Source organism: Thermobia domestica, chromosome 3 (genome assembly GCF_964235325.1).
Source record: "Thermobia domestica chromosome 3, izTheDome1.hap1.1, whole genome shotgun sequence".
Taxonomy (NCBI): domain Eukaryota; kingdom Metazoa; phylum Arthropoda; class Insecta; order Zygentoma; family Lepismatidae; genus Thermobia; species Thermobia domestica.
This window is the reverse complement of record NC_137456.1, coordinates 24,403,756-24,418,518: the sequence shown is the minus strand read 5'-3', so window position 1 is coordinate 24,418,518 and position 14,763 is coordinate 24,403,756. Positions and strand designations below refer to the sequence as shown.

At 37.6% G+C, this 14,763-nt stretch overlaps 1 protein-coding gene across 2 annotated transcripts in view; it reads right to left on the bottom strand.

Moving 5' to 3' along the window:
- Positions 1-2,139: 2,139 nt before the first annotated feature.
- Positions 2,140-14,763, bottom strand: part of LOC145680236 (putative Golgi apparatus membrane protein-like protein CG5021) — a 30,601-nt gene continuing 17,977 nt past the window's right edge. Inside the window, exons 4-7 of one of the 2 annotated variants that reach the window (XM_081750556.1) lie at positions 12,691-12,770; positions 7,768-7,893; positions 5,229-5,369; positions 2,140-2,520 (exon numbers count right to left, since the gene is read on the bottom strand). In XM_081750556.1, the coding sequence (XP_081606682.1) occupies positions 2,452-2,520; positions 5,229-5,369; positions 7,768-7,893; positions 12,691-12,770 (416 nt within the window). In that variant the 3' untranslated portion in view covers positions 2,140-2,451. The remainder of the gene's footprint in view (positions 2,521-5,228; positions 5,370-7,767; positions 7,894-12,690; positions 12,771-14,763) is intronic. The other variant, XM_081750557.1, reaches the window with a different exon arrangement.

Sequence of the window (14,763 nt, the reverse complement as noted above, 5' to 3'; positions counted from 1 at the left end):
ATGACTCACATTTAATACTATAAAAAATGGTAGTGTGAATCAACCTTGTTTGCTGTGCGTCCGTAAGAGTTTTCGTAAACTGTTTGTATTGAATATAGTTGTTCTCCGGCAGTCAGTCACGTGAATTCTACATCGTCCGTTTCGAGAACCGATAACATTGTCCTTGTCTTCAGAGTAAAGTGTGAGAGACCAAAAACAGAGCCTTTATTGTATAGGAGCTGGCAGGTAGGGAGCGGAATTTGATTGGTAAATGGCGACGTCCAATCAGCGTCTGTCTTTGGCTGGTTGGGAAGCCCTGACAAGTATAGTGTTGTTTTGTATACGTTTTCTTCCAATGAGGAAAGCGATGTTTAGCTGAGTTGAAGACCGATATCTATTGAGGTTGCTGCCTTCTAGTACTGTTATTGCTTCCTATGCTGGACGACGTACAATTCATTTGGCTGTTAAATCTTTCAGTTGAATGTTCCACAATTATGCTTGTTAGGCTAAGAGAGAGACAGATTTGGTGTAATGAGAATGTGGTAGGAAACGAGTATCGCAAGCAAACCAACGGACACGTTGTCCACTACAAACTAACTTCTTCGGGGATCGAACCAGGGATCCCATGCACCAGAGGTAAGCGCTCTACCACTGAGTCACCGTGTCCACCAAAATTTACTGTTAAATAGCAGCAAGTTGTATCTATTGCTGTTTATTTTCTGTGACACGTACATTTCTAATAATGATGCACACACTACTTGTAATCTACTTTCAAACGAAACTTCTTGAGCGCCTGGTACCAACTGTAATTGGCGTTTATGCCTGGGATCAATACGTGCGTTTTGTCCATTTGCGACCAGAATTTTTCAGTTCACTTAATTCCAAAATTGATCTACGATTGCTACTTATTTTAAAAGAATTTTCGTCTTTGCTTTCGAAAATATTTAGTCTCGTATCTGTGTATGTAACCGTGAGGGGTCACCTTCACGAATGCGAGGATGGAACACGTGTGTGGATGTTCATCTCCTGGTTCTAATTCCAAAATTAACTCCTTGCGTTCCAAGTGTAATTTTCCTATGTGCGTCTTGTAATACCAGGTTTTCATTTATTGTTAAAAGACTGTCTAGACCGTTATATACTGGTTTAGTTGTTATGCACGCGCGAGGAGAGCATTCACATTACTGATAAAAACAATTATTTGCATTGTGGAATATTTGGACTGAAAACGATAAATTTTGATGTTCTGAAGGGATTTTATGCTGCTTCAGGTTGGCAACACTGAACGTAGATTAAAGAATTTTTTCCGATCTCTAATTTGCTAATTGTTTATCGTAAAAAAAAAAAAAAAAAAAAAAAAAAAAGTCGTAATTGCACGCTCCCTAGGTGTGCCAACTACTGAGACAATATTTTTTCTTTCTTTTCTGTCAATAGAGTGCTGTCACCTAAGGAGAAATAGTCCGCCTTATGCAGAGTCGTTTTGACGTATGATTAGCATCATGCTAAAAGCCTGACTACCTGCAGGAAACATGTTAGTCGAACTCTTTAGTATGGCACTAATCACGCGTCAGTACGACTCTGCATAAGGCCCAGTAGAACTAATTCTTACTTTGCATCCACTAAAAAAAAATTCATCATTTCCAGGATTAATACAACCCTTAATAAAGGATACGTTTTTATGACATCCCCATGGATGTCACTCGTATTTTGCAACAGAGTATTTTATGATATCCACATGGATGTTACTGGTATTTTGCAACGGAGTATTTTATGATATCCCATGGATGTCACTCGTATTTTGCAACAGAGTATTTTATGATATCCACATGGATGTTACTGGTATTTTGCAACGGAGTATTTTATGATATCCCATGAATGTCACTCGTATTTTGCAACAGAGTATTTTATGATATCCACATGGATGTTACTGGTATTTTGCAACGGAGTATTTTATAACATCCCCATGGATGTCACTGGTATTTTGCAACGGAGTATTTTATGACATCCCCATGGATGTCACTGGTATTTTGCAACAGAGTATTTTATGACATCCCCATGGATGTCACTGGTACGCAAGGGGTTAAGTATAAAATTTTGACTCGCCTACCAATTTTCCGAGATACCTTTGGTTGCAATACAGGAAAACATACAAACTCATAAATGTAACGGTGTGAATACTCTTTTTTATTGAAAACTTTTGTAAATGCACTCGGCAGATATGAAGTGGAATGAACACATCACAGGCATTCAACATACTTTTTAAAAATGTAATTTCAGTTAATACTCTTTTACTCTGCTTTGTCAATAAATCAACTTATATTTACATTATATACATTCAATCAACAAGTCTCTTCAGTCTGGTCCCACACAATCAGTTCATGTTGTGCGAACGTACACAGAACATCACACGAAACAAAACACAAACACTAATAAACATATTAAAAAAAAAAAAAAAGACTTAGGTGGTGTGGAATTTTATATCACATTTCCTTGTCCAGGTGTGTTGCTAGGTGGTTGACTAGGCTGAGATAATACAGATGATACCTGTAACAAAGGAATAAAAGAAAGTAAATATACAGTATTGACTGAGATCTTTGAAATAATGAATACCCATTAATAACTTAAAGTATATATACTAGCTGAAATACCCATTCTTCGCATTGGTCAGATAAAATATCTATGCAAACAAACTGAACAATGAAAGAAAAAACATCGGTTATTTTCTACTACTTTTACATATCCCCATAAACGCCCCCTGGTTCAAATTTTGTATATCTTCTATATATATAAAAGAGAACGTACAAATCCTTTGTCCGCTCATCACGCTAATACGGCTGAACCAATTTCTTTTATTTTTGGGGGGTTATTAGGATTTGGACCCTAGATGGTTTTTATCATATCACTTTAATTTTCAATTACCAGTGTCTTGAGATAATTGACCATTCAGGTGTCCATTACGTACAAATCCTTTGTTAGTTCATCATAGGTATAAAAATAAACGTATGTATATGCAACCCGCATGACCGTGTCACTCGGCGGGTTAACATAAATGACAGGCGTTATAATGGTTTTTATCATATCACTTGAAAGCGAAAAAGTAAAAATTATCTAAGTAACAAAGTTTATTGCGTTCGGGGGTGACCGCAGCGAAGCGGGGCGGGTTAACATAAATGACAGGCGATATAATGTTAACATTTACTGCAATCTTCTATGGTTTTTATCATATCACTTGAAAGCGAAAAAGTAAAAATTATCTAAGTAACAAAGTTTATTGCGTTCGGGGGGACCGCAGCGAAGCGGGGTGAACGCTGCTAGTATATATATATATATATATCCAACTAAGTTATAATGAGACATACATCAATCGATCGATCGAACTCATGCCTTCAAGTTAACTTCACATGCATAGTTGTCGAAAAGACGACAAAAGCTATTTTTGTTAACACGAAAATTGATTCTATGGCTGAACTATGCCACTTATTTAGATGAAACTGATACAAAAATATACCCGCACTAAGCATTTCATTACGACATTAAGCGACAGTACAGTACATACAATCATTACAGAGATACAACATAAAATTATAAATTAACACTTAGAACTTTAATTTTTGTTAATTACTTCATGTATGCGTAAATTCAATCGAAGATGTCATGGGATGCAGGTGCTATAATAATCGGGCACGTACAAAAAACTTATTTTGCGTTTAACACTTCTGACACAAACCACTATATCAACATTGTTTCCATCAGAATGTTGTATTTCAAAATACCATAACCTTACGTAGGAGAAACGTTTTTCTTATTATTGTCATCCTCTACGCTCTGCAATATCCCCGAAAGTATGAGATATGCTGACTACAAGCCTTAAACCGACAATGAACACTGCATATACACAGTATGTCGGAAAAATAACGGAACTTTTTTCTTTTACTGATAACCACTAGCTCCATCTATTAAAGCAACTCATCATCGGAAAGCTGGATATCTGCTCAACAAAACGAGACCACAATCATGAGAATCGATTAACGAAGTGTCAAGTTATAGCAAGAAAAGTGAGTATATCTGGTGTCACCTCGTCACGCAAAACATGATAGAGTAAAGAGCCAATATTGAATTTTGTTTCAAGCCAGGTAAAACATTTACGTAAGTATTGGAAATGATGAAACAAGTGTATGGTGATGAGTGCTTATCTCGTACACGTGTGTTCGAGTGGTATACGCGATTCCGGAACAGTCGAGAGTCCTTGGAAGACGACCCAAAGCCAGGCAGACCGAAAAACAAAAATCTCGATGTATTGGTGGAACAAGTGAGTGAAACGATCGCCCATGATGCGAATTCGATTCTGAGATGGATGGTGGAGGAATTAAATACAACGAAAAAAATTATTTATGAAATTTTGACAAAGGATTTAAAGAAACGGAAAGTCTGTGCTCGATTTGATCCGCACACCTTAACTGACGACCACAAACTTGCTCGCGTTGAATATTGTAAGGACCTGATTAAAGCAGCTTGTAACTGGTGATGACACCTGGTGCTTCAAGTACGACCCGCATACAAAACGCCAAAATGCTACGTGGAAGTCCCCAGGTTCTCCGAAAGCAAAAAAGTTGCGTTTTCAAAGTCACATGAGAAGACAATGTTGATTTGATTTTACGATTCCAAAGGTATTATACTTCGGGGATTTGATCCACAGGGTCAAACTGTTAGTGGTGAATATTATCTGGGTGTTGTGTAGCGTTTGTGGAAGCGAATCGTTCGTGTAAAGCCCGAGTATCTAGCGCCAGGCAGTTGGATACAAATGTGCTTCAAATGTGCTAAAAAACAAATGTGCTTCAATATCCTCCGTATTCGCCTGATTTATCGCCGTGTGATTATTTCCCATTTCCAAAATTAAGATTGGCCATGAAGGGAACATTTTAAAATAATGTTACACACGTTGAAGCGATTCCGAAAAAGAACATTAAAAATTCTACTTTAGCATTGGTTGAATGTGTCCAGCGGTGTATTGATGCAGAAGGGATGTATTTTGAATAAAAAAGAACTACAGTTAGTAAAATACCTAATTCGTTTTGTTTAATTTAAATAAAAAGTTTCGCTATTTTTCCGACATACTATGTATTATTATCATTATTATCAAAGAGCATAAACATTTCTCAATCAACCTGCACAATACAAGTACTCAAGTTTGTATCAACACAAAATCTTCAAGATATAAACTTCTACCTATCAATCTTAATGGTTTTACTTACATTTTTTAAAACTTGCTGTCTAAAGAAACTGGATGTGGCATCTGAAAACGTGCTTGTTAATGTTTTATTGCCGCCCACTTTACATTTGATGTATCCATAAAGGTTGGCTCCATTTAAAGCCAATGCTATACATACCAATAGCTTAAATAAGAAAATTAAAATCAAGTTTTAGTAAAAAAAATTTTCTTTCTTTCTGTTTATATCATTAAATGATAACATACGACTATAAGGTAACCTCACGTTTCATGCCCTGAAATCACGACTTTCAGAAACAATGAAAAATAGAAGTAAAGAAGCGTCTAAGCAAATCTAAATTTCTTAAAAATAGAACACAAGTTTAGCCTCGGGAAGTGATTCTCAATCTTTTTGACAACGCCCAACACATCGCAGCATACTTATTTGATTTTAACTAATTATTCAATACTTCATGATTTTTAAATTGTAAAAATTTCGCCACACACTCTATAGGACTGCGCGAAACCGGTTAAGAACCACTGGTTTAGGGTACACAGTAAATAAAAACCTCAGACAATCGTCAAAGAACAAAAGGCCTATCCAGTTTGCCCTAAAAACCACACTGTGTCACACGTAATCAGGTCAAAAGTCAAGTTGCGTGCTAAATTAAATCTGGAGATTCCGAATTCAGATGTGAGATATTTCAAGCATGTAACCTCCGCGTGGGGCGCCTTGGGTAATTTGCAGAATATACAAATACTTTATCATTATTATTGATTTTACTCAAACAACATGACTTTTGACAATGTTCTATCCATATTTATCTTATGTGCTATAAATCATTTTTAAGCTTTTCATTATGCAGGGTGTCTACTAAAATTCGAAAATGAAATTTCGTGACCTTTTCCTTCAAAAATCATGAAATTTAGTAACATTCTCAAGAGCGAATTTGGGTGCAAATTGGGCCGAATTTTCATGCATGCGATAGAAGCGTGGTTTGTTTGCGATTTTGTAGCATCTAAAACCGACCAGAAACATTTTTGGTGGTGAATTTTGACGTTTTATAGAACAAAAAATTTTGCTATCTACACTTATATTTCCACAAATGTGTATATATATATATATATATATATATATATATATATATATAAAATCGTGGCCCAAAAGCTAAATTTCGTGACTTTTTCTTGACTTTCATGACCGTTTTCTGATTTCGTGACTTTTTCATGACTTTCGTGACCGATAAACAACCTGTTATGTCTCTGCAATAAGCTTTCAATTAGCCATCTCCTTATTACAGTTTTTCAGCTTTATGGACGACTTCATGGTTTAATTGATTTTTCATTGACTTTAATGTTCATGTTTCGTGATTTTTTAGTATGTCCCATTCATTTTAGGACAATTTATTTTTGAAGTATAGAACCTATATAATCTCTTCTACATTTCAGCTAAATTTCAGCCATCTCCCCCAGTCTGTTCATATCACTGCAACCAGATAAGCCCTTTACCTTTATGCTTGTCACCAAAATCATGAGAATAATTTACACGGAAAAAGCAGGAGAAACAGATCGCTTTTATAAGAAATACACACAGAGTGCTAACTATCGTTGGAAACCGTCTGGAGCAGAACACCATTTGGGTAAACCAAGAAGGCTTGGATTACAATACAAAGAACTATCATAGGGAGATACTAATAATAATTGTGACTAGACTGATTTGATCGAGAACAGGATGTCAGAATTCCGCTGCTCATCTAAACTGCCTTTATCTAAATTTAATTCAAGTTCCTTCATTCTAATAAGAAATAAAATAAAATGCAAATACAGATCTTTCCAAATGCTTATACAAACGCAAATACTTAATCCTGACACTGCTGAATTATAATAACCAACGAATACCATTCTGTCTACATTATTCTTTTTTGTAAATTTATTTTTGCGCCAAATATACCACGAAAGTAACTTTTAGTAAAAATCAAACCATGGTATGGATACATTGATGCGAAGTTTAAAAAGATAAAAATTAAATGAAATTAAATCTTTCAGTTTTACATTCCACGGTTATGCTGGCTAGGCTAAAGGAGACGGTGATGATGAGAAATTAATGTAATGAGGAAAATGAATAAAGTGGGAGAAAACGGGAGAACCCCGAGAAAACCCACGAACACGGTGTTTTTTTTTACCACAAAGCCTACTTGGCGCGAACTGGGATCGAACCAGGGACCCCATGCACTAGAGGTGAACGTTCTACCATTGAGCCACTGTGCGCCCTTCAATAAAATGGGGACGACATATTAGTGAACATGTGTGCAACGTATATTTTACGTATTTTGAACAATTGCAATTTAAATAATCCAAATACTCTTCAGGTAAGTAAAAATACACTTGAAAACGTTTAGGCCACGCTGCTTTGTTTAAGTAAAGATGTCATTCAAGAATTCAAAAAGGAATTTTGGCATTAACCAGCATAATAATAATAATAATAAAACTGCAGGAAGGTAAATTGAAATTCTAAGACTAATTAATGCTATGCATAACGTAAGAAATTATATTTTTTTTATTAATAGAATATGAAGAATACTTACCAACCACTTGAATTTAAGGCCAAATAAGGCGACTAGGAAAAACACCACCCAGAGAACTGGACAGATGATAAGGGCAAGCCAAAATATTCGTGCTTCTGCAGCAACGATACGGTTCTGTTGGTTTCCCTGAAACGGGTCCATGCAGTAGTACTTGGATTTAGTAATTACAGTTACATATAAAAAGAGATCTTCCCCACACCAAAAGCAGCACCTCTAATCAAGAAAGAAAAAAAGCGAACTGGCATGCTCCATGCAATTGCTTGTTTCGAATAAAGCACTAACATTTTATTCATATGAAGAGCAAATGATTTCTTCAAACATCTTTTCGATTGAAGCAATATTAAACATTTTAATTTCTTTTTCTTCACAAACGTTAACACAAAGACACAAATGTAATGAAGAAATCGTATAGCACATTGTTCTTAACTAAATTCTGTTGCACTGCAGTGTTATATTACAACACTTCTCTCTTCGGAAATCCACCAAATCACATACCTATTTGTCCATTTCCAGTATTTTAACACAAATCATTCATATGAAATACACTTAACAGCCAAAACATTATGACCACCTTCGCAATATCTGTTATGTCTCCTTTCCATGCAGGATAGCGGCAACGCGGTGTGGCATGACGGCAATGAGACCTTGGTAGATGGCTGGATACACGGTACACTACATCTGCACACAAGTCATTTTTTCTGTAAATTTGTGGAGATGGGCCATGAGCTTGGATCCATCGTACAATGACGTTATGTTCAATTATCTTAAGATTGGGTGAGTTTGGGGGCCACTGCAGGCTCCTCGAACACAGCACTAGCCTTATAAGAAGGAACGTTGTCTACTGAAAGGTAGCATTCTCAGCTGAAAGTATGGCCGACATGAGTGGGTGTACGTGATCAGCAACGATTTGCTCATAGCTAGGAGCCATCATGGTGTCTCCACACGCACTACCGGGCCCACGGATGACCACGTGAAGGTTCAGTAGCCCAGTGACAAATGGGCACATATCCATTCCAGCCGTTATCGATGATCCTGTGCAGTTAACATTGGTACAAGTGTGAGACTGAGGGTGCGGAGGACCATATCTAACAGTGCAAGCTGAATTGTGTGCTCAGACTCACAAGTACTTTTTCCACAGTTAAAGTATATTGTTGATTGTGCCACCGTTTGCGCTATATGCTGTTGTACCAACTTCAACACTCTACAACGTCCGACATCTTGAATAAGGTGTAACCGCCACATGTCTTGTGGTTTGATGCTCGTTTGACTGTCCTTTTCCCACCTTTGGAAACACTAACTACAGCAGCTCGCAAACACCCGATAATTTGCGCTGTTTTCAAGATATTCGTTCCTAGCCATCTTGCCCCTACCAAACTTGCCTGCTTTTCCCATTCTATGCACATGTATCACACTGACCGATCGAGTGCGATCCCTGTCACCGTCTGGGGAGCGGTTCTGTGCCCCGTGCCTCTTATATCAGTCCAACAACTTCGTTCAAGTGGCGGATGGTTATAAAGTTTTGGCTTGTCAATGTATAAATGCTCAACTAAATAAGTTTCTATCACTCAAATACATAAATGATTATAAAAATATAAAGAGAAAGATGTAATATATCAACTGTCAAGAAAGCACTTCATACAATATAACCAATATCAATGTTGCCATTTCCACGCTCTCAAAGATTAACTGCTCCAACGTCACGCCTTTGTGTGTGTGCACGAAGCTGAATGCAAGATAAGCTTAACATCAATGTAACTTACATTTCTGAATAAAACTATTGATAACACAATCCCAATATTTATGAAGGCTGTCATTGTACAAATTTAACATGCCGAAATTAAGATTGAACAAATAAAAATAGTCCAATTCTATCAGATGTGTGAAGCACTTATCAGTCACAACCGATGTCAAGATAAACTGGAGAGAATTCTTAACACCAGCATAAGTGCAAGATCTTCGCACAGAATGAATAACATTCTAAAATACATTTGGAAATCCATCTGGAGAATGGCGATAGAACGACGCCGTCTGCTATCGTAAGCAGTGGTGGATCCGAAGTTATAGGTAGGTGAATGTCGTCAAATGGCGCCTATATTAAACTATTACTGACAGTGTATTTTATGGCCCTTTTCCATACTTGTTTTTCCTAACACGCATAGTAAAACAGTATGGAAAAATTTAGTTCCCACACGAAGTAACTATCGTTGAGTTGATTTGATTTTGAGTTTAACGTCCCTTTCAGCAGCGAGGCTATAAGACGGGATCTACTGATTAACGCGGAATCCCTAACCACATGAGCTCCCGCCAAAGGCGCGTATGCTAACCGCTTAGCAACGAACGAGCTCGGAGTAACTATTGTGAAAGGTATTGTGGCCGGTTACACAAACCAGGAACCAAACAGTTGCCCACGGAAAGCATCAGAAAGAGAACTCAAAGGAAAGTGAGACCTTCAATGCTCCAAGGAATCTGCCGATTGGCTTACGAGAAAAATCTACAGCCAAACATGGGATGAGTCAGCGATTCAATTTGGTACATTCAGCTGTGAACACGCCACACTGCAGAAGGAAAAAATAACCGCAGAAAATTGTATGAAACATAGCGGGGAACAAATGACACAGTCATCACAACGGATGACATTCATCTTTACAAGTGGAAATACCTGAGCGCTGACACGCCGTGACAGCGATGCCAAGGGCCCCTGCAACTTATTCGTCACTGCCGGGAGAGCTTCCACCATGGATTTATGATTATTACGGGATTCAGTTCTGTGGGGAAAGTTGCTGATAGGCACGGTTGATAAAAACGCAAAACTGAACGCACGACACTTCTAGGAATCCATTCTGATATCTTTTGGATCCACATCACACAATTGTACGGTGCGGGCGTAATCATGAGTGGATCTATATGGGCAAGGTTTCTAGTTACAATGCCAGAACATTTCTGTTTTACTCAGTAAATGGAACGAACATTAGGAATTTGTGTCATTCCGTTTCACGATATTCCTGTAAAGAGCTCTGATGTAGTTTAATGGAAAAAGCATTTGTGTGGTTTCTCAGCCAACCTATTCGGCGGATCTCAGTCCTTGTCACTCTTTATCTCCCTTGCTCAACAGTCACTTAAAAGGATGCTATTTTAGTCCTTCGGATAACATGCAGAAGAGTGTAACCAATAAGCTGAAATGTAGTACAGAAGAAGCCTTCCAGCACTGCTACGACGACTGGAAATAACACCTTCATTGCTGTGTAGCTGCCCAAAGGTACTATTTTTAAGAAAATAATTTGTAAAAAATAATAAAAATAATCGTTAAAAGAAAATCAGTCTCATTACGTTTCTTCATTAAGTATACAAGACAATACGTATACTATATATATATATATCTGATATAAATTACTTTTCCTCCGACCATCAAACCTTTAAGACTTCCTATTAGAGTTATATATAAATACAGTGTGTCCGTAAAGTCATGGTGCACTTTTGACCGGTCATAGGAAAGCAATAAAAAAATAAAAATGTGAAATCTTCACCAAATACGAGAAGAACTCTCCTGCGGCTTGCTAAATTCGAATTCATAACCAAAGTGCAACGTGAATATTGTCGCATGTACAACAAAGCGCCACGCCACCACATAGTAATAACAGTACTCGGTGGGATAAGCAGTTGAAGGATACCTGTAGTTCGTTGGACAAACCCCGTTCTGGTAGGCCATCCGTAAGTGGCGAGTCTATAGAGGCTATATGGGAGAGCTTCCTTAAGGACCCCTAAAAAAATCTTGTGTGCTCGACAATTACACCTAAGCAAGACTTCACTTCATAAGGTGTTACAGAAACTCTATACGTTTTTCGGGTTACAGTGCTATTGCACGCTATCAAACCGGTGGATAGAACCAAATGATTCGCATTTGCTACATACATGCTTCGGGAAGATGAACGATTTCTGTAGAAGACTCTATTTAGCGATGAAGTGACATTTCATCTGTGTGGACATGTTCATCGCCATAATGTCCGAATATGGGCTGCTGACAATCCTCGTGCCTATGTTGAGTAAGAACGTAAAACCCCTAAAATGAACGTGTGGTGCGACGTGATGCATGATAGGCCAATTTTTCTTTCCGGAGCAGACTATGACGGCAAACAACTACATTCACATGTTGGAATTGTATGAAGTGCCATAATTCCAGACAGTCATCTTTCAACATGACGACACTCCTCCACATTACGCCGACATTGTTCGAGAGTTTCTGGATACAACATTCCCCCAGCAGTGCATAGGCAAGGATTCTGTCAAGTCATGGCCATCACGATCCCCGGATCTGCCACTCTTCGACTTTTACTTGTGTCATTAAGTGAGGCAACATGTGTACAGTGAATGTATCAATGACATTAATTAATTAATTAAAATACAGAACACAAGACGTTATTCACTCTGTTACACCAGACGTCCTTAACCGTGTGTGGAAATAACTTGGGTATCATTTGGATGTGTGTAGGACAACAAATGGAAGCCACATCGAACTGCACTGAATATGTATGAAACTTGGAAAGCTTTCCTTTTATTTGGTGAAGATTTTACATTTCTATCTTGTTTCGTTGATTTCCTGTGACCGGTCAAAGTCCACCATGGCTTTACGGACATACTGTATATTCAATCAATTAAAATTCAAAATTTAAAAGTGTGCAACTAAAAGAATCGAACCTGTGAGTAAAGATTACCTACACTAACCACTACGATATTCAGTTCGTTCTCCACACACTTCCACTCACAAGATAAATGCTCAGCCATTCAGACCACATGTACCATGCAACCGCCTTTGTTATGCTTGGACAATCCATTACCTAAATTAACGCATACATAAGGCGAACTACACATAGATATACAATATACATTTTAAGGAACAAATTAAAACAATATCAACTATGTGCCCACCTTTCTCGATTCAAATACCCAATGACTTTTCCCCTCATCATCTATGTAATTCCACCACCGTAATCCCACCATCAGTCTCCCTACAAAGAAGAAATGTAAAATATTAATAATGTTTATCACAATAAAAACACAATGTAGTCAGCAATAATATGTAAACATTCGCATCCAACCTCGAAAGGAATGGATTGTCAATAATTTTCGTTAAAGTAGAAAGATCAAAACTGATACTCATTTGGCCTACTAATTAAAAAAAATAAAAAGTATATATATATATATATATATATATATATATATATATATATAAAATACGAGGTGTTTGAAAATCCAAGCGGATCACAAAGGCAAGCCTGGATGATCACTTGTCGTCCGCGGACCAGGCCTGCAACTAGAGTTTGTGTCACATGAGGCAAACACGAAATTCGGCACCCCCAATTTACACAGGGTGAGGCATTTAAAACTGATTTTGGAAATACCTGGAAACTACAAATCGGATTTTAAAAAATTGTAACAAAAGTTGTTCGTCTCAAAGGGAGACATACAACGATATCACACTCGACCCCCTGTCCCACTCCCGGGAGGCGGTCAACTTTGGAATCGCAAATGGGAACCCCCATTTTTTATTACAGATTCGGATTATCCGGAACAAAAAAAACGTAACACTTGTATTCAACACTGTTTTCGTTTCTTGATAGGTAGCGCTGTAACCGACAAAAATCAAAATGGGTTACTAACAGTTGAAAAGTGAGGCATTTCAAACTGTTTTTGGAAATATCTGGAAAACTACAAATTGGATTTAAATAAAGTTGTAACAAAAGTTGTTCGTTTCAAAGGAGGAAATCCATCGATACCACAGTTGACCCCATATCCCACCCTCCGGGGCAGAAGGGAGTCACCTTTCAAATCTTAAATAGAAGCCCCCATTTTTTATTACAGATTCGTATTTTCCGGGAAAAAATACTTAACTTTTGTATTTAACATTTTTTCGTTTCGTGATAGATGACGCTGTAATCGACAAAAATCAAAATGGGTTACGAACAGTTCAAAAATAATATCTCAAGAAATCTGCATCAGATTAAGAAAATTATAGTAGTAGATAGATAGTTTTGATATATTTGCAAATGCTATCAAATGACGCCATAGTTGACTCCCCCAGCGCCATCTCAGGAGGTTGGAAAGGTAGTTACTCTAAAATCTGTAATGAAAAACTAATGTTTTACAGCAAAAACACTTGGTTCTCCAGATTATAATCCATTACTTTGCCCACATTCTTAGTGTAATTTCTGTCACCGCTGTAAGTGAAATGGGCAGCAGTTGGAAACATTCATGGCTTGTTTTATGAGTGATTTAAAATGTAGTTTTAGTGTTCCCCAGGAACAACGACGTCGACGTAGTATCTGACAATTTGTTCCCTTCGGCGTGCTTTTTTAATGTGAGTCCCTTTGCCTCTCACTATCGGGGCGCTTGTTTCAGGTGAGTCCCCTTGAGTCTTATCATCGAGGTCTTTGTTTTGGGTGAGTCCTTTTGCTTCTCACCATTGAGTGCTTGTTTGGGGGAGTCCCCTTGCCTCGCACACATCTCCATCGTTTACCGAAACAAACGTTCGAAATGGCGTCTGTTTTCTGCAATACGCATTGCAAATGATACAACTACAACAAGAGTAACCACGGACTGCGACGCAGGATAGCAGTTCTTGCTTCATAAACGGCAATTTGAATAATACAAAATATATCACAGAAAATAGTCATCATTTCCCATACGAACATTTTCTTATCATTTGCCAGCGGTATATACTCATTTTGATTTTTGGCGATTACAGTATCATCTATCACGCAACGAACAAATGTCCAATACAAAAGTTACGAATTATTTTTTTTCTGGAGAATGGGAATCTGTAATAAAAAATAGAGGTTCCTATATAAGATTTCAAAGTTGACTCTCCTCCCGTCCCCGGGGGATGGGGCAGGGGGCGGAGTGTGATATCGTTGGATGTCCCCCTTCGAAACGAACAACTTTTGTTACAACTTTTTAAAAACCAATTTGTAGTTTTCCAGATATTTCCAAAAACAATTTTAA